General features: G+C 45.9%; 1 protein-coding gene across 1 annotated transcript; it reads left to right on the top strand.

The window, feature by feature from the left end:
• Positions 1 to 488: 488 nt before the first annotated feature.
• LOC112259207 (nuclear factor 1 X-type-like) lies at positions 489 to 24,399 on the top strand. Its single transcript, XM_042314595.1, has 12 exons — positions 489 to 526; positions 2,371 to 2,507; positions 4,171 to 4,245; positions 4,397 to 4,517; positions 4,876 to 4,911; positions 5,490 to 5,620; positions 6,836 to 6,910; positions 11,089 to 11,217; positions 17,641 to 17,816; positions 18,858 to 19,005; positions 20,400 to 20,491; positions 23,155 to 24,399. The coding sequence occupies exons 1-12, from the start codon at positions 489 to 491 to the stop codon at positions 23,167 to 23,169; spliced, it is 1,173 nt and encodes a 390-aa protein (XP_042170529.1). The 3' UTR covers positions 23,170 to 24,399.
• The last annotated feature ends 815 nt before the right edge of the window (positions 24,400 to 25,214 follow it).

Below are 25,214 nucleotides of genomic sequence, written 5' to 3'. Positions count from 1 at the left end.
AGGATGTGTACAGGGGCCCTTGGGGCGACTGTGTGCTGGAGATAAGGGTGAGCAGTGTAGGGCTGGTGTGTGTGTAACCCTGGGAATGGTGGCGTGGTGATAAGCGGCGTGGTGGCAGTGATTCTCCTCCCAGCCCTGTTGGCTTGTAGAGCAGCAGCACTAATAATGGACAGCCTCTCCATTGTCTCAGAGCATCTCCTCTCTGTTTGATGAGCTCTCCCCTGTTCATCCCTTCATCATCCTCCCGTTGTTCCTCTCCAACACACTCAGATCCAGCACCAGGAAACTAGCCCTGCTAATGTGCCATGCAGTAGGATTGGAGGTTCATATACTGTAGGCTACTGTAGACAGCAGCTATTAGAATTTAACTGAAGCTGTTAACACTCCACCAGACCACCAGGGGGCCTCAGTTAGATTAGACTGGTGATCTAACAGTGGTCTGATTTAAGGACTGTTTTTCCTGACCTGACAAGGAAAAACTCTTAACTATGGACCATAACAAGGACCCAGGGTTTTCCCTGGCCAGGTGAGTAGTCAGGAAACCCCCTGGCCCCAATCTGATTGGGTGTATGGTCCCCGGGGGGCCCGCAGGTGTAGAGCTGTATTGATCACAGCTGGTATGTCTGGGGAGAATGAATGAGGCAGATCTGGGCTGTCAGGTTCTATCAGAGTCAGTGTGACTGCTGTAACTGCTCATCCTCTCATTAACCACCTGAATGGAGGGGTATCCCTACTGTTGTTATGATGACCCAGACTCTTTCTTTTTAACTGTTTCAAAAAAGGTCCATAATATATAGGTTCAAGTTCAATTGCATATTAAGATGTTTTTACATAGTGGGAGTATGCCCAAATTAGGTTGTATTATTTTCAAAATGAAGGGCCTCAACAGACTTAGATGGTCCCCTTTATACACCATCATACAGTTAAAATGTTGGCTTGCACTCTAGTTCACCTTATTTACCTCTTACAGGAATGTAATAATGGTCTCTGTCTGGATGTTTTCCTTATGTTTCCTCCTATTTTCCTTGATGATTTGTCAGTGCGGCTCTGCTGCAGTCGTCCAGTCTAGTTTTCATTTAGCAGCTTGCAGAGGTCCAGCAGCACGGCAGACAATGACTGGAGACAAACACCCCGGTGGTTTTATTTTCACTCCATCTGCAGTGTATATCCTCTGTAGATCTTTTATCTTTCATACCACTGGGTCTGTGTGAGAGTGTGTGTGCTAGCGAGTGTTGGTGCGCCATCAACTAGCAGGAATGTATTGGTACCGCCAAAGCTAAGATGGCTGCCAAATGCTAAAATGGCTGCCAGGATTCCACAGAGCGACAGCGTGAGTGAGGGAGAAGCAGAGAGAGTAGAGAGAAAAGCGAGAGGGACTGAGACTCCATTCAGGGAGAGGGAAAAAGAGACTCCTTTTAGACCAAAGTGATATGGCGATTCTGTCCTTTTGTTTTGGTTTTCTCGTCTTTAGCGGTGGGGTGAATGGTGCGGCAGGACTAGCCTCCCCAAGATGAGGATGCTGAGGGGCTTAGATGGAGCGGAGGGAGGGAGGGGCCTAGTAGTAGGGGTAATGGGGATACTTGGCCCACACTGCATTAAACCCTACAGTGCTGTGGGGGTAATTGGCTTGAATGGTATATATGATCCAACCATAAAGCTCTTCAAGGTTGCATTACGCAGCAGAGAAAGAATGGCACCAAGCGGGGCCAAACCAAACTAGCACAGGCCTCTCTGTGCACAGTCGTTAAGGTAAAGAGCTGAGTGAGACGCAGTCCCAATGACGCCTCGCGGACCCGGGCTTCACATTTACACTCCTCAGCTTACACTAGTCATCAGTGTGGAGGGAGAGAGAGGCTGCAAGCTGGGGTTACATGGGAACTTCACCTGCCACACTGTGCCAACGACCTGCACTCAAACAGGACTCCCTGTGTGTGTGTGTGTTCACTGTGGCTCCCTGGGATTGAGAGAGAGGGATGCTGAAGAAGAGAGTGGGGAGAGTAAGGAAGAGAGAGAAAAAAGAGAAAAGGAAGGAATGCCAGAGATACAATGGGGCAAGAAATGTCACAAACACACAGTTGTTTCATCTCTCAAACTGGAACACCAAACCATTCCTCTTTGATACTTGATGCTCTCTGGAGAGAGTATTAGTAGTGATTCCTCTACTGTGAATGGCTCTGGAAAGTACAGTCTGGTGTTTGATTTGCCATTTCATGACTCTAATGTTAAACCTTTAATCTAAGACCCAATTCTGCCTCTGGAAAGAAGGGGTTTTAAAATACCTTCCAAAGTGTTCCTATGCCGTCCTCCGCCCACTGCCCCCTCACCTTGGGTACCGTCCAGGCATCTGTCTCCTGCCTAACCTCCACCTCTCTCCACCATCTCTCTCTCTCTCTCTCTTTCTCTCTCTCTGTCTCTCTCTCTGTCTCTCTGTCTCTCTTCCACAGAATCCGGACAATCAGACAGCTCAAACCAGCAAGGAGACACAGACATCAAGCCACCGCCCAATGGTGAGTTCACAGTGTGAACATACACAGTCATTTATACATGCGGATGCATGTTTAAACGCTTTCTCTCACACACACACACACACACACACACACACACACACACACACACACACACACACACACACACACACACACACACACACACACACACACACACACACACACACACACACACACACACACACACACACACACACACACACACACACACACACACACACACCAGTATAGAGTGTATAGTGTGTCCCAGTGGAGTTGGGCATGGGTTTATTATAGTAAGGTGAGCTGATGTTGCTGTGCCTGGCTGTGAGTGTGGCATCCCACTCATAAATCACCCTGACGTTATTGGAAGATGGGAACCACATGGCCGTGCTGCCGACTGGAGCTCTGACCTCATACAGCCGGCCCTGCTGCGGTTAACCCAGGCTGAGGCAGGCTGAGGAGAGGGTGTGTAAGTTGGAGCACCACTAACCATGGAGAACCTGGACATCCTACACTCTTAGAAAAAATGCTATTTAGAACCTTAAATGGTTCTTCGGCTGTCCCCATAGCAGAACCCTTTGAAGAACATTTTTTGGTTGCAGGTAGAACCCTTTTGGTACCAGGTAGAACCCTTTCTACAGAGGGTTCAACTGTACATGGAACTCAAAAGGGTTCTAGCTGGTACCAATAAGGGTTGGTGTATGGGCATAATACACATTATGGGTGTATACACATTCCTTTATACCCAGCCAGGGACCTATAGACTGAGTGGACACTATAGACTCTACACTACACACTACAGCACTGTTTCTTAGTCATTCATGCTCCTGGGGAGCCAACGGGGCACATTTTGACCTAGCACTACACACCTGATTCCACTAACTGAAGGTTTGATGATGAGTTTAGATTAGTGGAATCAGGTGTGTAGTGCTAGTTCCCCAGGAGCAGGAAACACTACACTATAGCCTTAGATAGAGAGCCTTGGTCACTATATCCCACTGCCAGGGCCTGCACACAACATACACTAGGGCTCTTAGAAAACTTAAACACACAAATACAATCCAAAATCTATAGCAGTAATGACATCATACATGTTGCAACAAGCTCTGCCATACTGGATGCCCACTGGACACCATGTAAACAGTGTGTGTGTGTGCATGGTGTGTATACAGCTTACACAGGGCACAATCTGTGGAGCACATTAAGGCCTCCTGCTGGACAGTGTTTTGACATGCTAGACTTGAAGCAGTCATGACGTGAGTACCTGTCCATAGGGCTTTTGATAAGTGTGTGATACGTCCAACCAAAGCCATTTCCTATCTTATAGAAAACACATGCTAGTGCCTTATCTGTTTTTTATCTGTTTTTCTATGCTCCCTCTGTGTGTGTGTGTGTGTGTGTGTGTGTGTGTGTGTGTGTGTGTGTGTGTGTGTGTGTGTGTGTGTGTGTGTGTGTGTGTGTGTGTGTGTGTGTGTGTGTGTGTGTGTGTGTGTGTGTGTGTGTGTGTGTGTGTGTGTGTGTGAGCGTGTGTGTGTGTGTGTGTGAGAGTGTGTGTGTGTGTGTGTGTGTGAGCGTGTGTGTGTGTGTGTGTGTGTGTGTGTGTGTGAGCGTGTGTGTGTGTGTGAGCGTGTGTCCTAGCATCTTCTCATCATCTTCATTGCTCTCATCTCTGTTTTCCCAGGGCATTTGAGTTTCCAGGACTGCTTTGTGACTTCAGGGGTGTGGAACGTGGCTGAGCTGGTCCGAGTGTCACAGAGTGAGTCACTGCCTCTCCTCTCTGTCACTGTCACTCTCACTACACACTCACCAGTACACACAAACCTCAAGGTTCTCACATGCATTTTCCTACTATACTCTCTGTTTAAAGAGTTGTGTAAGAGTCGCATGTATCTGTGTGTGTGCCTCAGCTCCAGTGGCCACAGCGTCCGGCCCCAACTTCTCCCTGGCCGACCTGGAGAGTCCTGGCTACTACAATATCAACCAGGTGGCCCTGGGACGCCGCTCCATCACTTCCACCCCCTCCACCAGGTACACACACACATTACCTGATTATTTTGTAGCCTACTAATACTAGCTTCTGTACGCTTCAGTCTATGCTGTCTAACCTTTGTGAATGCTTTCCTCACTCTGCTATGATTGCGTGATGGGACTTTTCTTCTCCTTCCTCTCTCTCTCTTCTCTGTGAAACTTTCTTCATCTGGTGTTTTTTCCACCTATCTGTCAAACTGTCTGTCTGTGTTTTTTTCTGTCTCTTTTTTCCCCCTTTGCTCCTCACTCCTTCTATCCCTCTCTCTTCCATCGCTCTCTCTCCTTTCTTTCTCTCCTTCTATTTCTCGCTCTCCTTCTATCTCTCTGTCTCACTGTTTCTCTCTCTCTCACGCTGCAGGACTGAAATGGAGCTTTATGCAAGTCTCCCACGGAGGTAGTTATATTCACTCCACTATGTTTCCCCTGAAACTACTTTAATATAGACACATTCAGCCAGACGGACAGCCAAAAACACATACAATTCTTTATTTGGATCCACTTATGAAACATTGTGCATTTAAGGACCTATGTTTTTACAGGTCTCGTATGGACTTGAATCCAAGGAACACTCTCACTCACTGTACACACACTTACGCTCTACAATACTTTAGTCTAAGCCAGGGGTAGGCAACTCTGTTCCTGGAGTGCCACAGGTACTGCAGGATTTTGTTCCAACTAGGCACCAAACCTGACCAACTGAGCTAATTGATCAGTTCGGGATTGTCTAAATTCAACACACCTGGTCTTCCAGGTGGGTTAAATGAAAAGCAGGACCAGAGATGCCTACCCCAGTCTAGGTACACAGTCTAATCTGAGGGACTGTAACAAACATGGCCATGTTCAGATAAAGGATGGTGAATAAAGCCGCTACCTGCACTTATCTGTCTCTCAGCAGACTGTACTTTGTCTCCCAAGTAAATAATATTCCTGCCTCCACACCCATTAAGTCCCTTTCTCTCTCCCTCTCTCCAGCTCCAACAAGCGCAAGTCCATTGACGACAGTGAGATGGAGAGCCCGGTGGACGATGTCTTCTACTCGGGCCGCTCCCCTGCGGCCGGCAGCAGCTCCCAGTCCAGTGGCTGGCCCAACGATGTGGACGCAGGTTAGATACCCCCATAACCCCCCCAACCCATCTAACACCCCCTGCTGTGTTTTATGGTAGTGTATCCCTCTACTGTCTGTCAGACCTGTTTTCTTCCCTCCCCCTCCTCTCCTCTCCTTCCCTCCCCCTCCCCCTCCTATCCACCTGCTCTGTAGGCCTGTGTTTACACCTTTTCTAAATACTTTGTGTGCTCTGCAGTAGTAGTATGTAGTAGTATACCAGTGTGTCTGGTGCTCGGCTCTGTGCTCAGTAAAAAAAAGTATTAGATTCAGGCTCCTAGTTTGTATTTTTTTTTGTTACCTTTTATTTAACCAGGCAAGTCAATTAAGAACAAATTGTTATTTACAATGACGGCCAACAAGAGGCTAAAGACCTCCAGTGGACGTCATGTTCTGTTGTTAGAGGTTCTTTGACTGGGTGATGTGTGTGTGATATGTGAGTCACAGAGCCTGCTGACAGACTTGACTTTTTAAAATTGTTATTTAATTTGACCTTTATTCAACTAGGCAAGTCAGTTAAGAACAAATTCTTATTTATAATGATGGCCTACCCCGGCCAAACCTGGACGACGCTGGGCCAATTGTGTGCCGCCCTATGGGACTCCCGATCACTGCCGGTTGTGATACAGTCTAGACTTAAGCCTCTATGAAAAGCTTTTGTATTAAGGATCTAATGTGGATAACTTTCGGCATAATATTTTCCAAGAAAATATCTCTACAAAATCCTCCCCCTTTCTTGAAATCACAAATCCTCTCAAAGTTGTGACTCTACACAGACTCCCATAGACTCTCCATCCTCTTAAGCTGCACCCTCCAAACCTCCCTGTCTCCTTATGGTTTTACCCTCCAACTCCTCTGTTCTATAATAGATCATGTTCATGAATGAATGTAAGGGATGCATCCCTTTCCATCCCCACCCTCACAGAAGCCTCCTATTCTAATGGTGGCCAATGGGAAAGGTGGAGGGAGAGCAGTGGATGTATTTGTAAAATGTGTCTGCTTTAATGTGGCCTCTATATGGACACAGTTAATTTACAAACACGTTATAACAACATAATATTCCTAATTGTGCCACTGTTCTTATTTCATTACATGTCAATCATCCTGTACTTAGCTCTCATGTCATCAACTGAGTGGATTGTGGTTAACGTTCCACCCTGCTAATTCCCCCTCCTCCGTTGTTAACTGTGCCCTTCTCTCCTGTTTGGACTTCCAGTGCAGCACCATTTGGCCAGTGTGCAAGAGAGGAAGATAAAGCATGAAAACGATGGCGTGCAGTTTCCTTACCATGGTTAGAAAACATTGCACTGATATATACGTATTATAATCTATACTGTACATTATTTTTCCACACTTCCTATGTTCTCTCCGTCCTCAACCCTTGTCCATCCCTCTCTCTGTCCCTCTCTCCGTCTCTCTGTCCCTCTCTCTCTCTGTTGTCTCTCTCTGTCTCTGTCTATTTTTCCATACTTCCTAGTCCCTCTCTCTCTCTCTCTGTCCCTCTCTCTCTCTCTGTGTTCTCTCCATCCCTCTCTCTGTCCCTCTCGCCATCCCTCTCTCCATCCCTCTCTCTGTCCCTCTCTCCATCCCCCTCTCTGTCCCTCTCTCCATCCCTCTCTCTGTCCCTCTCGCCATCCCTCTCTCCATCCCTCTCCTCTCTGCTGCTGTTGGGTTGTTCTTGTTTCTCTCCCAGATATCTGTTGTGGTTTGTGGAAGTACCAAAGCCTTTTGGTAACCCAGTAGGTTCATCAAGTCTATTACTACCTCTCAAACACTGTGTCCACTTGCTCAAGGTAGAGGGCTTGATTAGGGTTGAATATTTTGTGATTCAGGCTGCCAAAAACTGTAACCTATTGTTCATTTATTTAATTGATTTCAATGTATTTTTTGCACTCTTTTTGCATTCGCTCATTCAAAATTCTAATTTCAGTTAATTTACATTGCAGAAGAGTTTTGAATTGCAGTCATTTTGTAATATATTCAGCAACACATGCATCAGTGGTATAGCCCTGTGAAAGTGGGTAGAGATTCTAGAATGAGGCCCTGTCTCCTGTTGAGTTGCTGTGAGATGCTTCACCCAGTCAGTTACTGAGGTGGTGCTGTTCTGTGCCCCCCCCTCCCACCTGTCATAGCCTCCTCCAACAGGCAGGACAGGAAGAGGAATACAACACAAACAAACAAGACTAAATGCACTCAGGTGTGCCGTCAAGGCACAAGGCACCGTCTGTCTCTAAAATATTCCACATACACACACACAAACGTGTACAAACACACACAAACGTGTACACACACACACACAATCTGGAGAGTAGCAGCGTTCCGGTCCAGATGGTACTTCCATGTGTCTACAGCAATGGGAGCTACTGGGTTACAGCAGACATCTGTTCTGGTGGTGGTGGTGGTGGTGTAGGGGGAGGAGGGGGGAAGAGGGGGAGAGGGTCTCAGCTCCCCTCCAAAGGTGATTCACTACCTGAATGGAAGGCTCTGAGGCATATGAGGTGATCATGTAATTCATCATTACTTTTGCTGTCTCCTGCTCTGCTGTCTCTGGTGCCTGCTGAGGGGACATTGATACGCCTCTATGCATTTTCATTGGTTGTTTCCTTCTCCTCTCTCACTTCATTGCAAGCTCAGCCCATCACTGTACTGCAGTCAACGTATTGGTCTGAGATAGCTTGTGGAAGGAGATATGTGTGGTAGGGAACATTGTGTTTTTGATGATGTGCATGTGTGTTGATGGGAGTGAACTGTATGTATATGTGTTTGTATTCTGTTTCCTGGTTGTGGTTGTGGGGGCTGGGGTCACGGTCCTCTGACAGTTAGGGTTTTTGTGGCAGCCAGCTTGTTAGCGTGGCGAGGCTGATGGGTCATCGGAGCAGTTGATTGGCTGCCAGTCTGCCCAAGCCATGTGCCAGGAGTTGGTCTGAGAAATAGCGCAGAACAATCGATCGTGCTCGCTCACGCATACAAACGAGTGCAAGAAAACACACAGGCACACACACACACACACACACACACACACACACACACACACACACACACACACACACACACACACACACACACACACACACACACACACACACACACACACACACACACACACACACACACACACACACACACACACACACACACACACACACACACACTCACTCAGAGAGAAACAGAAACTGGAAGAGAGAGATCAGAGTAACTTCTGTTAACTCTAACATGCAAATCTTTCCTTGGGCATCTTGGCCTTGTTCTCCAGCCCAGCTCTTCACCCAGACATTGCATTTGTTACGATAACTAAATGAAATCATCAGAGTGCCCAATCCCCCTTTAGCCTTGGTGGTTATATTCAGCATGTCCACCCTGAACATTTGTCTCATTCAGCCAGTAGCGTTCACCGGGTGAGACACATTCCTATTTTAATGTCCCAATCCTCTTAAAGTGCCAGAGTGCCATGCTGTGTTTTTATCATCATTAATACCATGCCACCAAATGGATCATCACACTCCCCACTCCCACTTGGTGTCACACATTCCTGCCTAGCAGAACATACGTGCCCACCTACCCATTTCTATACTTACCAATGCCCACGCAGGCCCAGCTGCAACGCTGCAGTCAGAAGCATTGTGGGTAATTGTTGTGATCAAATGTTTCCCGAAGTAACACTTCAAAACGTATTTCAGAACGGCTGCCTCGTTAGAGTTTATATGCTCAGCTTGTAAAAGCTATTTCAGCATCTCCCAGGGCCGTACTGAAACTATCCCCTTTTTATTTGATGTGTTTTGTTTGTGTGAGTATGTGTCGTTTAGTCGTTTATGGGACTTCTTGCTAGTCAGGATTTTTTTCTGTTTGTGAATTTGTGTTTTTGCGTGCGTGCGTGCGTGCGTGGTGTGTGTTGCTGTGTGTTTTTTTTCTGTTTGTGCGTATTTGTTGTGTGTGATTTTTGTGTGTGTGCATGTGTGTATGCACATAATGTCACAAACTGTGCAGTATATGTTTGTGACTCAGGACATGCAAGTAGAAAAATGTGTGTTTGAGTGCAAAGGTATTTTTATTTATTATTTTGATAATTATTCTCTCAATACTTGATTTCATTCTTTGAATATCGTGGCTCCCTGAGGTCAAACACACCACTTGACAATGGTCACAAACCATACAATTCTAAATTGCCTGTTCCAATTACCTTACATCAAAATAATTTCCCTCAAACCCTGCCTCACGAGGCCTTGATCATAAAACAGTCTCTTTACTCTGCAGCTCTTACACATTTGGCCATGTTTCTGGGCCAGTTGGTAAGCCTGGCCTACACTTAGTGTGCCTGTTTTTACCAAACTGGGGAATAGTTCATAGTCCTGAAGCCTCAACTGACATTTATAGAAGTAGGAGGACACGTTGATATGTTGTTAAATATATGTGCAGGCTATGCCGTCACTCTTCCACTCCTTTACTTTCTCTCACTTTCTCTCCCCTTTTCCATCCATCCTTCATTGGCATTGGGCCGTCTGCTTGCCACCCTGACTGAACAGCTTGTGTGTGTGTGTTCTGTATCTACCATATCTGTAGGAGATGCATTAACACAAGGCAGCCGAGTCTCCCTCCCACCCCCAGAGTTACATTCACTGACAGACTGACTTACAAGCAGTAGGCCACTAATGTAAGGACATATTGATATCTGTTGGCAGGCTGCAGCTACAGTATATCTGAATATAGCTACACACAGTCAATGTGCCACAGAAACACATTCTGGCCTAGCTGTGAAGCAGTCCAAAATCACACTCCTTGTAAACAGGCACGTTAACAGTGCAGTCTGTAGGGTGTATGGGAGGGAGGATGTATTCACAGTGTTGTCATATAGCTGGATGTCCTGCTGTCTATAGGGATGCTGGGTGCTGAGATGACTGCTGGTGTGGGATTGGTGGTGGGATGTTGTGTTTTTTTAATTGATTTTCCTATACCCTGAGACAAGCCCTACAATGGTGAGTTTGGGAACTGGATGCTTGCTCATGGACTCCACGCAGAGTAGAATAACAGTGATCAGAATCCTGTCTTTCGCTCATATACTCCAATGGTGGCAGCAATTATAATGCCATTGCATTTCCCAGCTCTCTCTCTCCCTCTGACACTGTGCACCAAGCCTTCCTCTGAACCCCCCCCCCCACCCTGCGCCACTTCAAAACAACTCCCTCCCCCCTGGACCCCCACTTTACTCTACCCTGGTTCTGATATGCTACAGCACAGAGACCGTACACTAACAGAGAGATATGGAGAGAGAGAGGTTGATCCATCGGTGTAATCAATCGATGCATTGATTTTAGTAGATCACAATTATAAAACCCATTACATTTTTTTAAAGTAGAAGTCTTGAGTCTAAATTTAAGTCTTCAGTTAATTTGATTTGATAGAGCAAATAGCCACCAGCCTGTTCATTAAACCCAAGTCTCTGTTCTGCCATTTTGTTGATCCCATTTTTGCCAGGACTCTCCTCGCCTGGTTCTCTTAAGAAGCCGGGGAAATTCGATTTCAGCGCCCTGTCGCAGCAGACGAGGTCGCCTCGCATGGTGTTCACCCACCACCCGCTGCCAATGCTGGCGGGAGTGAGACCAGGTGAGACCCCCCTGACAGCCCTCCCAACCCCCTGCCCATCCCCCATCCCCTGACCCAGACCCAGTGGAGGGGTGGCCGTGGGGGAAGACTCTGCTGTCCCACCCTGTGAGGGACAACGGCAGTAGAGTTATGTTTTTGAAAGAAACCTGAGGCACAGAATATACAGTGCATTCAGAAAGTATTCAGACCCCTTGACTTTTTCTACATTTTGTTACATTACAGCCTTATTCTAAAATGGATTAAATAGTTGTTTCCCCCTCAACAATCTACACACAATACCCCATGATGACAAAGAAACAACTGGTTTTTAGAAATGTTTGCACATGTAAAAAAATGTTACATAAGTATTCAAACCCTTTACTCAGTACTTTGTTGAATCAAGTCTTCTTGGGTATGACACTACAAACTTGGCACACCTGTATTTGGGGAGTTTCTCCCATTCTCTGCAGATCCTCTCAAGCTCTGTCAGGTTGGATGGGGAGCGTCACTGCACAGCTATTTTCAGGTCTCTCCAGAGATGTCCGATCAGGTTCAAGCCCGGGCTCTGGCTGGGCCACTCAAGGACATTCAGAGCCTTGTCCTGAAGCCACTCCCGCGTTGTCTTGGCAGTGTGATTATGGTTGTTGTCCTGTTGGAAGGCGAACCTTCACTCCAGTCTGAGGTCCTGAGCACACTGGAGCAAGGTTTTCATCAAGGATCTCTCTGTACTTTGCTATACCTCAATCCTTAAAAAAAATCATTTTTATTTGACCCTTTTTTCTCCACAATTTCGTGGTATCCAATTGTTTAGTAGCTACTATCTTGTCTCATTGCTACAACTCCCGTACGGGCTCGGGAGAGACGAAGGTTGAAAGTCATGCATCCTGCGATACACAACCCAACCAAGCCGCACTGCTTCTTAACACAGCGCGCATCCAACCCAGAAGCCAGCCGCACCAATGTGTTGGAGGAAACACCGTGCACCTGCAACCTTGGTTAGCGCGCACTGCGCCCGGCCCGCCACAGGAGCCGCTGGTGCGCGATGAGACAAGGATATCCCTACCGGCCAAACCATCCCTAACCCGGACAGCGTTAGGCCAATTGTGCGTCGCCCCACGGACCTCCCGATCGCGGCCGGCTGCGACAGAGCCTGGGCGCAACCCCAGAGTCTCTGGTGGCACAGCTGGCGCTGCAGTACAGTGCCCTTAACCACTGCGCCACCCGGGAGGCCCCTATACCTCAATCCTGACTAATCTCCCAGTCCCTGCCACTGAAAAACATCCCCACAGCATGATGCTGCCACCACCATGCATCACCATAGGGACGGTGTTAGGTTACCTCCAGATGTGACGCTTGGCATTCAGGCCAACGAGTTAAATCTTGGTTTAATCAGACCAGAGAATCTTATTTCTCGTGGTTTGAGAGTCCTTTAGGTACCTTTTGGCAAACTCCTAGCAGGATGTCATGTGCCTTATACTGAGGAGTGGCTTCTGTCTGGCCACTCTACCATAAAGGCCTCATTGGTGGAGTGCTGCAGAGATGGTTGTCCTTCTGGAAGGTTCTCTCATATTCACAGAGGACTTCTGGAGCTCTGTCAGAGTAACCATTGGGTTCTCAGTGAAATCCCTGACCGAGGCCCTTCTCCGCCGATTGCTCAGTTTGGCATGACAGCCAGCTCTAGGAAGAGTCTTGGTGGTTCCAAACTTCTTCCATTTAAGAATGATGGAGGCCACTGTGTTCTTGCCAACCTTCAATGCTGCAGAAATGTTTTGGTACCCTTCCCCAGATCTGTGCCTCAACACAATCCTGTCTCGGAGCTCTACGGACAATTCCTTCGACCTCAGTGCATGCACTGACATGCACTGTCATCTGTGGGACCTTATATAGACACGTGTGCCTTTCCAAATCATGTCCAATCAATTGAATTTACCACAGGTGGACTCTAATCAAGATGGACTCCATCTCAAGGATGATCAATGGAAACAGGATGCACTTGGGCTCAATTTCGAGTCTCATAGCAAAGGAGCATAGCAAAACCTCAGTTTTTTATTTATTCAATAAAACAGTTTTTGTTTTGTCAGTATGGGGTATTGTGTGTAGATTGATGAGAAAAATAAGGCTGTAACGTAACAAAATTAGGGGTCTGAATACTTTCAAATGCAAATTAGGCTAGAGTATAACATAGTTGCTCCTTCCTGTACCCTGTAAAGAGATCAGTCTGTGGTTGGGTGACTGGGTGAAGAGCCTCCATTCTGTACCTCCATTTCTCTGACCACCACCTTCCCTGATCACCACCTCCCCCAGCCACACTGCCCCAACCCACAACTATGGTCTTACAACTGGTACATGTAGTTATCATGATGGGCACATGATTTATTGGCTTCAATACGTTATTATACAGAGCCTGATAGAAACTTGGTGTACAGCCCTACATTCTCATGAGTCCTGTATTTTTTAGAGAAGACATTTGTTCTTGTTCTGTTGAGTATTTCTCCTGGCTCACGGCTGACAATATCTTGCCATTTTCCCTTAAAATGCTTTAGGCTTATGCCGTTCACCATCAATTGTTTTGTCATCTACCTCTTTCTTCTCCTTTCTTTCTTCTCTCTCTCTCTCTCTCTCTGGCTGAGACGCCTATGGTCGGGGAACCCAGGAAGTGAAGAGCTGTTATTGTGTCTGGCAGTGGAACATGGTCATTGTGGTTATTTCAACCATCATCAAGGATCTCATGATGAAATCAGATATCAACAGTTGCCACAGGGCTGTAACTGGAACATTTGTATTCTCAATCGTATCAGCTCAAAGCAAGTCTTTGTGAAGGGTGAACAGCTCACCATAGATAATGAACCTCTGAACTCATCTGAACTCCCAACTCAAAGCTAAAAGTTACTAAATTTATCAGAAGCAGTCAGGTTGACCACCGTGTAATGACATCTGCCTCAGATATGCTGAGATTGCCTCCTACACTCTTTGAAAAAAAGGTTCCAAAAGGGTTAATCAGCTGTACCCATAGGAGAACCCTTCCACATAGACCCCTCTATTGAAAGGGTTCTACATGGAACAAGTCTGGTTCTTCCTTTGGAGCAATTTCCAAATGCCTGAAAGTAACACGTTCATCTGTACAAACAATAGTATAAACACCATGGGACCACGCAGCCATCATACCGCTCAGGAAGGAGACGCGTTCTGTCTCCTAGAGATTAACGTACTTTGGTGTGAAAAGTGCAAATCAATCCAAGAACAACAGCAAAGGACCTTGTGAAGATGCTGGAGGAAACGGGTACAAAAGTATCTATAAAAAAAGAAAAGAAAAAAAAAGAAAAAAAAAAAGTATCTATATCCACAGTAAAACGAGTCCTATATCGACAGAACCTGAAAGTCCACTCAGCAAGGAAGAAGCCACTGCTCCAAACCCGCCATTAAAAAGCCAGACTACGGTTTGCAACTGCACATGGGGACAAATATCATACTTTTTGGAGAAATGTCCTCTGGTCTGATGAAACAAAAATAGAACTGTTTGGCCATAATGACCATCGTTATGTTTGGAGGAAAAAGGGGGAGGCTTGCAAGCCGAAAAACACCATCCCAACCGTGAAGTACGGGGTGGCAGCATCATGTCGTGGGGGTGCTTTGCTGCAGGAGGGACTCGTGCACTTCACAAAATAGATGGCATCACGAGGGAGGAAAATGTATATGGATATATTGAAGCAACATCTCAAGACATCAGTCAGGAAGTTAAGGCTTGGTCGCAAATAGGTCTTCCAAATGGACAGTGACCCCAAACATTCTTCCAAAATTGTGGAAAAATGGCTTAAGGACAACAAAGTTAAGGTATTGGAGTGGCCATCACAAAGCCCTGACCTCAATCCCATAGAAAATGTGTGGGCAGAACTGAAAAAGCGTGTGCGAGCAAGGAGGCCTACAAACCTGACTCAGTTACACCAGCTCTGTCAGGAGGAATGGGCCAAAATTCACCCAACTTTTTGTGGGAAGCTTGTGGAAGGCTATCTGAAACGTTTGACCCAAGTTAAACAATTTAAAGACAATGCTACCAAATACTAATTGAGTGTATGTAAACTTCTGACCCACTGGGAATGTGATGAAAAAAAATAAAAGCTGAAATAATTCTCTCTACTATCATTCTGATATTTTCACATTCTTAAAATAAAGTGGTGATTCTAACTGACCTAAGACAGGGAATTTGTCAGGAATTGTGAAAAACTGAGTTTAAATGTACACTGCTCAAAAAAAATAAAGGAAACACTAAAATAACACATCCTAGGAGGAACCCAGGGCCAACCACACCAGCATATGGTCGGTCTCACAAGGGGTCTGAGGATCTCATCTCGGTACCTAATGGCAGTCAGGCTACCTCTGGTGAGCACATGGAGGGCTGTGCGGCCCCCCAAAGAAATGCCACCCCACACCATGACTGACCCACCGCCAAACAGGTCATGCTGGAGGATGTTGCAGGCAGCAGAACGTTCTCCACGGCGTCTCCAGACTCTGTCACGTCTGTCACGTGCTCAGTGTGAACCTGCTTTCATCTGTGAAGAGCACAGGGTGCCAGTGGCGAATTTGCCAATCTTGGTGTTCTCTGGCAAATGCCAAACGTCCTACACGGTGTTGGGCTGTAAGCACAACCCCCACCTGTGGACGTCGGGCCCTCATACCACCCTCATGGAGTCTGTTTCTGACCGTTTGAGCAGACACATGCACATTTGTCCTGCTGGAGGTCATTTTGCAGGGCTCTGGCAGTGCTCCTCCTTATACAAAAGCGGAGGTAGCGGTCCTGCTGCTGGGTTGTTGCCCTCCTACGGCCTCCTCCACGTCTCCTGATGTACTGGCCTGTCTCCTGGTAGCGCCTCCATGCTCTGGACACTACGCTGACAGACACAGCAAACCTTCTTGCCACAGCTCGCATTGATGTGCCATCCTGGATGAGCTGCACTACCTGAGCCACTTGTGTGGGTCGTAGACTCCGTCTCATGCTACCACTAGAGTGAAAGCACCGCCAGCATTCAAAAGTGACCAAAACATCAGCCAGGAAGCATAGGAACTGAGAAGTGGTCTGGTCACCACCTGCAGAACCACTCCTTTATTGGGCGTGTCTTGCTAAATGCCTATAATTTCCACCTGTTGTCTATTCCATTTGCACAACAGCATGTGAAATGTATTGTCAATCAGTGTTGCTTCCTAAGTGGACAGTTTGATTTCACAGAAGTGTGATTGACTTGGAGTTACATTGTGTTGTTTAAGTGTTCCCTTTATCTTTTTGAGCAGTGTATTTGGCTAAGGTGTATGTAAACTTTCGACTTCAACTGTATGTCATTCCCATGCCTGTGTGAAAGTGTTTACTGCGTTGTTGTTGTTTTGTGTCGTAGATCCAGGGGGTTTGGGGTATAGCCCCTCTCCAGAGAGCTTGGCCCTAGCCCAGTCTCTAATGGGATTAAGGGGGACTAAAGGAGTGGGGAGACGGCTCCACCGGGGTAGCATGGATCCTGGCAGGGAGCGATGTGCTGCTTGGCTGGGGGGCACAGGGCCCAGTCTGGGGGTAACACACTGGAGTTGGCAGCCTCACGCGGGCAGCTGGAGGCCCTGCCGGGTGGGGCAACACTGAAGGGGGTAGACTGGCACACCAGAAGAAAAAGGGAGAGGGTGCGCCCCACTAATACAAATCAAGGAGATTTGGTAATGGATATACATCTGACAGAGAGGGCTTTGTGTCCCATTCAAACGTTCATTCACACCTCAGTCTCCATATTCAGCTCGGCTGGGTGACTTAAAGCGAGATATTTTCTCACCCTCTCATGCAGGCACAAAAGAGAGCTTCTGTATTCCCCTACAGATGCAGCAACACCGGGACATTTAAACCCCCACACCTGCACACAACCAAATAGATAGCGTAGACCACTAACACATGCACATAAACTCACACGTACAGTGTGAACATAAAGATTAGTCTTGTCATAAAGGATTGTTGGAAAGCAGATTGCCTATTTAAATGCCAAATTGCTGTGGCGCCTGTGAATCACACCCACAAAACAGCACACAGACGCATTAAGACATTCTAATTTAAGACGGTGCTCAATGATCTCTTTGTCCTTTTTATTTTTTTTTGTGGTTTGGGGACTGCTTTTGTAATGTAGACCATTGCGTTTGTGTGCTTGTTTATGTGTAAGCATTTCCTGTAAAGCCTCATTCTTTCTTGTAATACATTTTCACCCTCAATCTATCATGATTTGATGAAATAAAACTCCAATTTGGACTGATGTCACTCAATGTGCCGGTCCCTGGGTCTTAAGATGCGGCCGCTGTTGACTGTTTTAAACTAAAAGCCCTGTTCACTGCTGAACTGCATGTCTCGCTGTTAATCTCTGTTGATCTCTTATTCACTCTCCCTCCTTTCATCTATCTATCTAACTAACGTATGCCTCTTCTCAGGGAGCCCCCGTGCCTCAGCCTCTGCCCTGCACTTCCCCTCCCCCTCCATCATCCAGCAGTCCAGCCCGTACTTCCCCCACCCCACCATTCGCTACCACCACCATCCTGGACAGGACCCCCTGAAGGAATTTGTGCAGTTTGTCTGCGCTGATGGTTCGGGACAGTCTGGCGGCCAGGTAAGGTTTGATGTAAGAGGAGAGTTCAGGGGCTGAGTGACACCAACCACTTGTACACTAATATAATCACACATGGGACAACAAAAGATCAATGAAGGCAGTAAGAATAGAATTCCACGAACGTCTAATGTGTGGCCATGCAAACGACACAAACATTACTAAATGAAGTTTAGTGATCAGTGATTATTGACACTGTATAGATATGTACTGTGTTTCCCTGTGTAAACACTACACTGAGTACAGTACTGAGATAGAGACCACAGGTTTGTTTGTGTGTCATCACTTGCGGACACCATTTGCTGTTAAGTATAGATACAGTATGATAGGAGTGAAACTGTAACAGTGAAAAACATGAAAACCTTTAAGTTATGTAGTATGCAAAGTAAGGAAACAGGGTTGACTTTCTGATACATTTTAAAAAAACTTAAACCAATTGCCAAACTGTTGCACCAGTGAGGAGAGAAAGCAAAATACTACTATTGACAATTTCCTGTTGGCCCAGGGTTTTCTGTACTTAATCTTTTTTCCTTGTCCTGTGCTCTTCCAGACCCTAAGGTTCCCTTTTTTCTTTTGCTCCGCCCACCCCCTCAGATTATGTAATCATCAGCACGAAAGCCTACAATCACAGCACATTTCAATCGAGCATACATGTTCTGTCTTCCGTTTTTATTGTAATTATTATTTTGCGTGTTGTTGGTGTCGTGTTTTCTTAGTGAAGTATTTTTCCCATGTTTTGATTTGTTGCCATGTTATGGACAAACCACACCACCAATTGTGCTCTCACCCCCCTCCCACTCACCCCTCCACCATGGACCACCCCAGAAATCCCCTATCAACACTTGTGGTGATTATTATTTTGTACACCTCCATAAATGATGCAATGCACATACATCATTCGTTTGGCTGTTGTTTCCAACACCCCCACCTCTCCCACCACCCATCATGGATATTTTTTGGACCTGGTCTCTGGAGCTGCGTCCTCTCATGCCGTGTGCGGGTTGTCACATGTCGCCCTCCTGACCCTGTTTGTGTTGTCCGCAGCCAAACGGGAGCGGCCAGAGCAAAATGCCGGGCTCCTTCTTGCTGCCTCCACCTCCCCCAGTGGCCCGCCCAGTGCCCCTCCCCATGTCCGACTCTAAATCCAGCAGCACGCCTCCCGACGGCGGACTGACCTCGCCCACATCTCCGTGTAAGTGACCCCACAGACCAAGTCAGAACCAAACCCCTCCCCCCCCAGCCAGCTCACCTCTCACCTCCTTCACCGTCTGGGATCATACTGACCCTAGAGTTACGACAGAAGCCTGTCACCATTCTCCACTGATGACCCTTTTGTGGTGTCCTCCAGGGCTCTATATTAGGCCCACCCTCTTTCTCTTAGAATGCCCATCCTGAGTCCTACCTTGAATGACACTAACCCTTCCTCGATACCCCTGTGCCTCTGCACTCACAGATGTTGAGGCAGAAGATTGCCATCCTGGTTTTCCTCCGTTTATATGTTTTATTTATCTCATATGGCCAGCCCCCGAGATGTCAGTTGAGATCGGAAGTAGTCTAAAATAGAAATAGATTGATCCATTTCCTTTTTGTCAATTGCTCACTCTAAATCACTTATTTTTTTACTAGTGGCACATATTTAGGGCAGTTTGTGGATTCCAAAACATCATGCTCCAGTTATTCTGCCATTTCACCAGAAAATATCCAAACATGAAAATAATATTTAGAGTTATATTTTACTTTTTAGTTGAATAGATATATATATATATATATTTTTTTACTGAGTTGGTGGTGATGTTGCTTTGAAGGTCAGACAGAGTTACTGAAGGGGTGTGTCCATTAGAAGGGTGTCTAGCTATGGGGCGTGTCTGCCAAAATGTTTCTCACCTATGACAGGAGGGGCACTGGACGGAGCACTTTTCTTTCTTTATCCTTCTCTTTTTTTATATTTCAGATTTTTGTGTTTTGTTTTATGCATTTTTTTCAACCCCCTCAAATCAATGTCTCTAAGTCTTATGTATTTTATCTATGTTACTGATTCTCAAACATGAGGGTTCCAAAAGGGTTCTGCGTCTGTCCCCATAGAAGGACACATTTTGGGTTCCATGTAGAAAATATTTCTACCTGGAACCAAAAGGGCTTCTTCAATGGGTTCTCAGCAGAAGAACCCTTTTTGGTTCTAGATAGCACCTTTTTTTCCCTCAAAGTCTACTTAACGTATGTGTATGCTGCTAAATAATACAGACTTACACACACTACACACACACTACAGCAACTTTCCAGTATCAGATTCCTGTTAGAAGGGTTTGTAATAACAACCTTCGTGTTGCAGTCTATATTGACCTCAAACTGCCCTAAATTTGGGACCAGGGTTATAGTTTGGAGAGGTCCGGCTCAGTTCAGTAACCCTACTCTCTGATGCGTAGGGGGACTTACAGTAACAATTATGTGTGATGTCAGGTTGAGAGCTTAAAGCAGTATTTTCATTGCAGTATTTTCTGAAATTGTGATGAAGTACAATGCTCCGTAATTAATTTTTATTGAACACAGGCTGTGGTTTGACCATTTCTCCTTTCTGTCTGTCTGCAGCTTACTCCACGTCAGGGGCCCCAGCTCCCAACAGGTTTGTCAGCATCGGATCACGGGACAACAACTTTCTGAACATCCCGCAGCAGACACAGGTGAGCAAACAGCTTTAGGGCTCGATTCAATCTGTATCGCTGAAGTTTGCGATTGAAATGTCATTTCCGATTGAGTTGACATATGCAGCGTTACCATGACTACAGTCTCTGCTAACTCAGGAACATTGCCTTTACATTTCTATCGTGCTGTAGCACAGCTCTTCAGCGCTAAGGATTTAATCAAGCCCTTACTCTCATCAACACTACCAAACTACTGCATTAGCACATTAGCGCTTTCTGCTGATTTCCACAGTGTGTATGTGCTTCCGTGCGTGTATTCATGTGGTGTGCGTGCATGCATGTGTATTTTTTGTGTGTAGGAAACCTGTCTGTTTTCATTGAGATTATCAGCCCAACTCAGGAAACTTACTTAGGTGAATGGATACATGCCAAAATATTTCTTATTCCCAAACTGCCTAACAACTCCCTAAATCTCACTGGTGTATTTCCCCTCCCTCTCCTCATCCCATGATTTGTTGTGGATGTATGTTTTACCGTGTGTGTGGTTTACCGTGTGTGTTAAACTGACCTCTCACTGTTTATTTGGCCCATCTGGACCCTACCCCTCAGGCAGCGGGCTCTCTCTCTCCACCGCACTGCCTCTTGCTCATATGCCTCCTCCAGTACCCACTGCACTTTTCTCATTAGTGTCCAACCACACCCGCCCCGAGCCAGCTCTGCTCCACACTCCTCCCCACCACATGGAAACCATCTGAAGCCCTCTGCTGCTCTCACCCTCTATCCCTACACTCCCTCTATGCTCTTCCTCGGCTCACTCTCCCTCCTACCGCCCCTCTTCTTCCCTCTCTCTCTCCAGCTTCGTAACAGGCCCTGTTTGACTAACCCACCCCGCTCATGAGGCTCACCTTACACCACCGTGCCAACTCTACGCCATTTTGTCCCTTCTTTACTCTCTTTCTCAACAAACTCCGAACTATTCACACACATATACACACACACACACACACACACACACACACTTCCTGTGTAGCCCTCCAGTGCTCTGTGCTATTGAGTATATTGTGTTTACAGTATGGTTTTAGTTTGCACTGGAGAAATTAAATTGTATAGGGAGCTTTAATTGGTTGCATATGTAGCTCAGAAATGACATTGTTAGTATAATGTGCCTTGTGAAAAGGTCTTGTGAAAAGTCTGTTTGCTGTGACTGCAGGGCCTGAATAGAACTCTCACTCCCAGAGCAGAGATATTTGGTCTCCAAGTACCCTCTGGTGGCAGCAAGGGAGTTCTACGGCCAGAGGAGAGAGGAAACAGGAGAATGAGCGAGAGGGAGAAAAATAGTGAAAGAGGGGGAGAGGGAGAGTTTCAATACAGCCCTCCTCAGAGAAGTCACGTCCCGACTGTCTGGTTGCCTGCAGCAACCAGACATGATGTCATAGCCACTTGAACTTGAGAGGGGATGCTGGGGTAGGAAGGCTGGGTAAGGAAAGAGGGTGGTCACTACTGCCAAGGATTCCAGAGAGAGTGTTAGAGGGAGATAGATGGAGAGAGAGAGACAGAGAGATAGTGTAACTGACAGGGGAAGAGTTACAAAGTCCATAGGCTGCTGGGACAGAGCCTGCAGCAAGAGGGGGGATGAGGGAGGGCAAGAGGCAGGAGTTGGGGGTATTCAGGCGACCTGTTAGAGTCAAACAAAACAAACGGCACCTCCCCGGAGGCCCAAAGTTTCCAAGGCTCCAGAATATTGGCCAGTGTTCACTGGTGCCAGATCCCGGCCGGTGACCCAGTTCTGCTCTATTTTCACACTGAGCGGGAGAAACTCAATCTGAATACAGGGAGCGCCAGACATCTCTCCCCCCGCTGCATGTGGACTCTGAGTCCAGTAAGGAATAACAACAGCCATTAGCAGCAGAGCCAAACCATACTCCCACAGCACTATAGTACAGTACAGCCATGGACAGTCAGTCAATATAGCTGGGAGTATTTCAATATGACAAGGGGCTGACAACTGTTGACCATTGTTAGTGTGTGGGCCTCTAGTGGTCAATTGTGGAAATTAGTGTTTACTTATCTTAAATGGTACACATTTTAACCTGAACTTAAAACTTCTTCAGGATCGGTGGGTCCCCCACGGGATGGTTGAGCTAACGTGATTAGCATGAGGTTGTAAGTCACAAGAAAATTCCCCAGGACATAAGCTTTCTGCCAATCAGATATGTCTAAATTCTTGTTAATCTAACTACACTGTCCAACTTAGAGTAGCTATTACAGTGAAATAATATCATGCTATTGTTTGAGGAGAGTGCACAGTTATGAACTTGAAAAGTTGTTAATAAACCATTTAGGCACAATTGGGCAGTCTTGTTAAAAAAAAAAAGAATACACTGCTGCCATCAAGTGGCCAAAATCGAAATTGCACCTGGGCTGGAATAATACATTTCTCTTGCATTTCAAAGGTGATGGTACAAAAAAGTTTTTTTCTTTGTATTTTCTTTTACCAGATCTAATGTGTTATATTCTCCTACATTAATTTCACATTTCCACAAACTTCAAGGGGTTTCCTTTCAAATGGTATCAAGAAAATGCATATCCTTGCTTCAATGCCTGAGCTACAGGCAATTAGATTTGGGTATGTCATTGTAAGCGAAAATTGAAAAAAAGGGGCGGATCCTGTTAACAATGTCCTCTTTTTTTCTATTTAACAGTCTTGGTTCCTCTGACATGACCTGTCTGCAAACCAGCGACTAGAATCTTTCTTTACAATTGGGAATTGAAACATGGAAAACAGAAAAATAACCCACAGGAAATTGCCCAACGATCCTTATGTCTCACATAAAAAGTAAAGCAACCCAGGAAATCTTAGCATGATACTAGTAGTGAAACTCTGGACCCAATTACCTAAACAGACGGAACCCCCCATTTTTAAGACGGGAGGATCATAGGATTTGGGAGAGGCAGAGGACAAGAAGTCATCTCTCACATCCAGCAAAACACGGCAACACAAAAAGAGGAACCTGAAGAGAAAAAAGGTCACATTCTACTTCGGAACAAGGACACATTGTGCAATGGCTGAGAAAAGCAACTATTCAACAGTCAAAAAAACTGATGTAGGAGTGGGGATTGAAATTGAAGGGACATCAAATCACTCTCTTGAAGGCACAAAACATGCCATCATTTAAATGCTCCCCACTGTCAAATCACCCACAAAACAAACCCATTAGGTTCCAGTGAAATACGTAGCAGTCCATGCTACTGTGATGGCTCCCTGTCACTCAACACACTGTCAATTCACCAATATTTCCCAGTCTTATAACCATTGACCTAATCAGCCCCACTACTAACAAGACAGAAACCATGCCAAAACATTTCCTAAAGGTTGCACTACAAGCTGAATTAACAATAATCTCATGTCCACTATTACACCTACATGGCATGGGGGGAAAACAGGCTTACCTATGATTGTATTATTATTATTATTTTTAGTGAAAGAGAAAAAAATGGATATGAGAAGTCTCAGCCCACAGTTCAGCAACACAAGGCCTCCACTCTAACCAGCATCCGAGCAGAAGAACCCAAACCCAAGTAAAGCAAAATGCCCAGTTCACTCTTGCAAAACTACAATCGTGACAATAATCAAGTGCTAAGTATATCCACTTTCATTTGAATGATGAATGCCATTTGTAACACACACACACATATATATATATATACACAAACACACACTGGGCCCAAGTGGTGTTATTACGTCTGACACATGCTATTCACACGTTTCCAGTACACTCTTTTTGCCCCTTGTAGTAGACAACACACATACTTAGTTAAAAACACAGGCCTCTGCTTTAACATCCAGAACTACACAACTACAGTAGTAATATTCCCTTTTGCACAGAATTGTTTTATTTTTTGTTTCTTCTCTTATTGGACTTGTCCCTCTGAATTTGTCCGCTTTATAAAATGTTGTGTTTGAATGACAGCACCTTATTGAGAAAAACAGTGGTTGGGAGCGAGACTTCGAGTGGTATTGCCAGGAAGGGTGATTCAGTCAGTGTATAATACCATGTAGTGAAACAGTGACATTAGGTTGCTGAGGGCCCAGAGCCCACCTCCCTCCCATCTCCCCAAAGTTGACCCTTTTTGTTTACACTCCCAGACTGCCCCTGTTCCAAGAGCAGAGAGCCACGCTGCGGAGCAAAATAATGATGTGACATATTTCTTCCCATGTTTGGGAAGGAGAGCCTGGGTTGAAGTCAGAGGTCATATTGAGATGGCAGAGTGCTATGGTCGCCTCTTTTCCCTGACACGATCTCTGCTCCCCATCCTATCCAGCCTGTTCATTCTGTTCAGTCAGCCCTTATAGATCAAACTGCCCTAAAGATACTTTACCAGACAAAAGTTCAACCTTTTGAAATCAAGAGGGACAAATTAAATGAACACACGTTGCACAGCGCGCCACTTGACAAACACGCATGCAAACTTGCAGTACAAGTAGCAGTTACAACCACCCAGGCCAGATTGACTGCAAAGGGAAGACTTAACATGGCAATCTCTGAGGAAACCTTTTGTTTTTAATCATTCACTTTTTATTTGAATTCCTAACATTACTACGATTCAGTTTGAAAGCAATTTTTTTTTTATTAAGGAACATCAGCTCAAATCACCAACCTCACAAAATAACTGGACTGCCTGGTCATGTACTTCACTGCAGGGAAACAATGTTGCCAGACGGCAACCATCTCATCAGCTTGATAGAGAACTAGCACTGCTG

This window comes from Oncorhynchus tshawytscha, unplaced genomic scaffold (genome assembly GCF_018296145.1).
Source record: "Oncorhynchus tshawytscha isolate Ot180627B unplaced genomic scaffold, Otsh_v2.0 Un_contig_6415_pilon_pilon, whole genome shotgun sequence".
Lineage (NCBI taxonomy): Eukaryota > Metazoa > Chordata > Actinopteri > Salmoniformes > Salmonidae > Oncorhynchus > Oncorhynchus tshawytscha.
The sequence above is the reverse complement of the archived record's forward strand: the minus strand, read 5'-3'. Positions and strand labels throughout refer to the sequence as shown.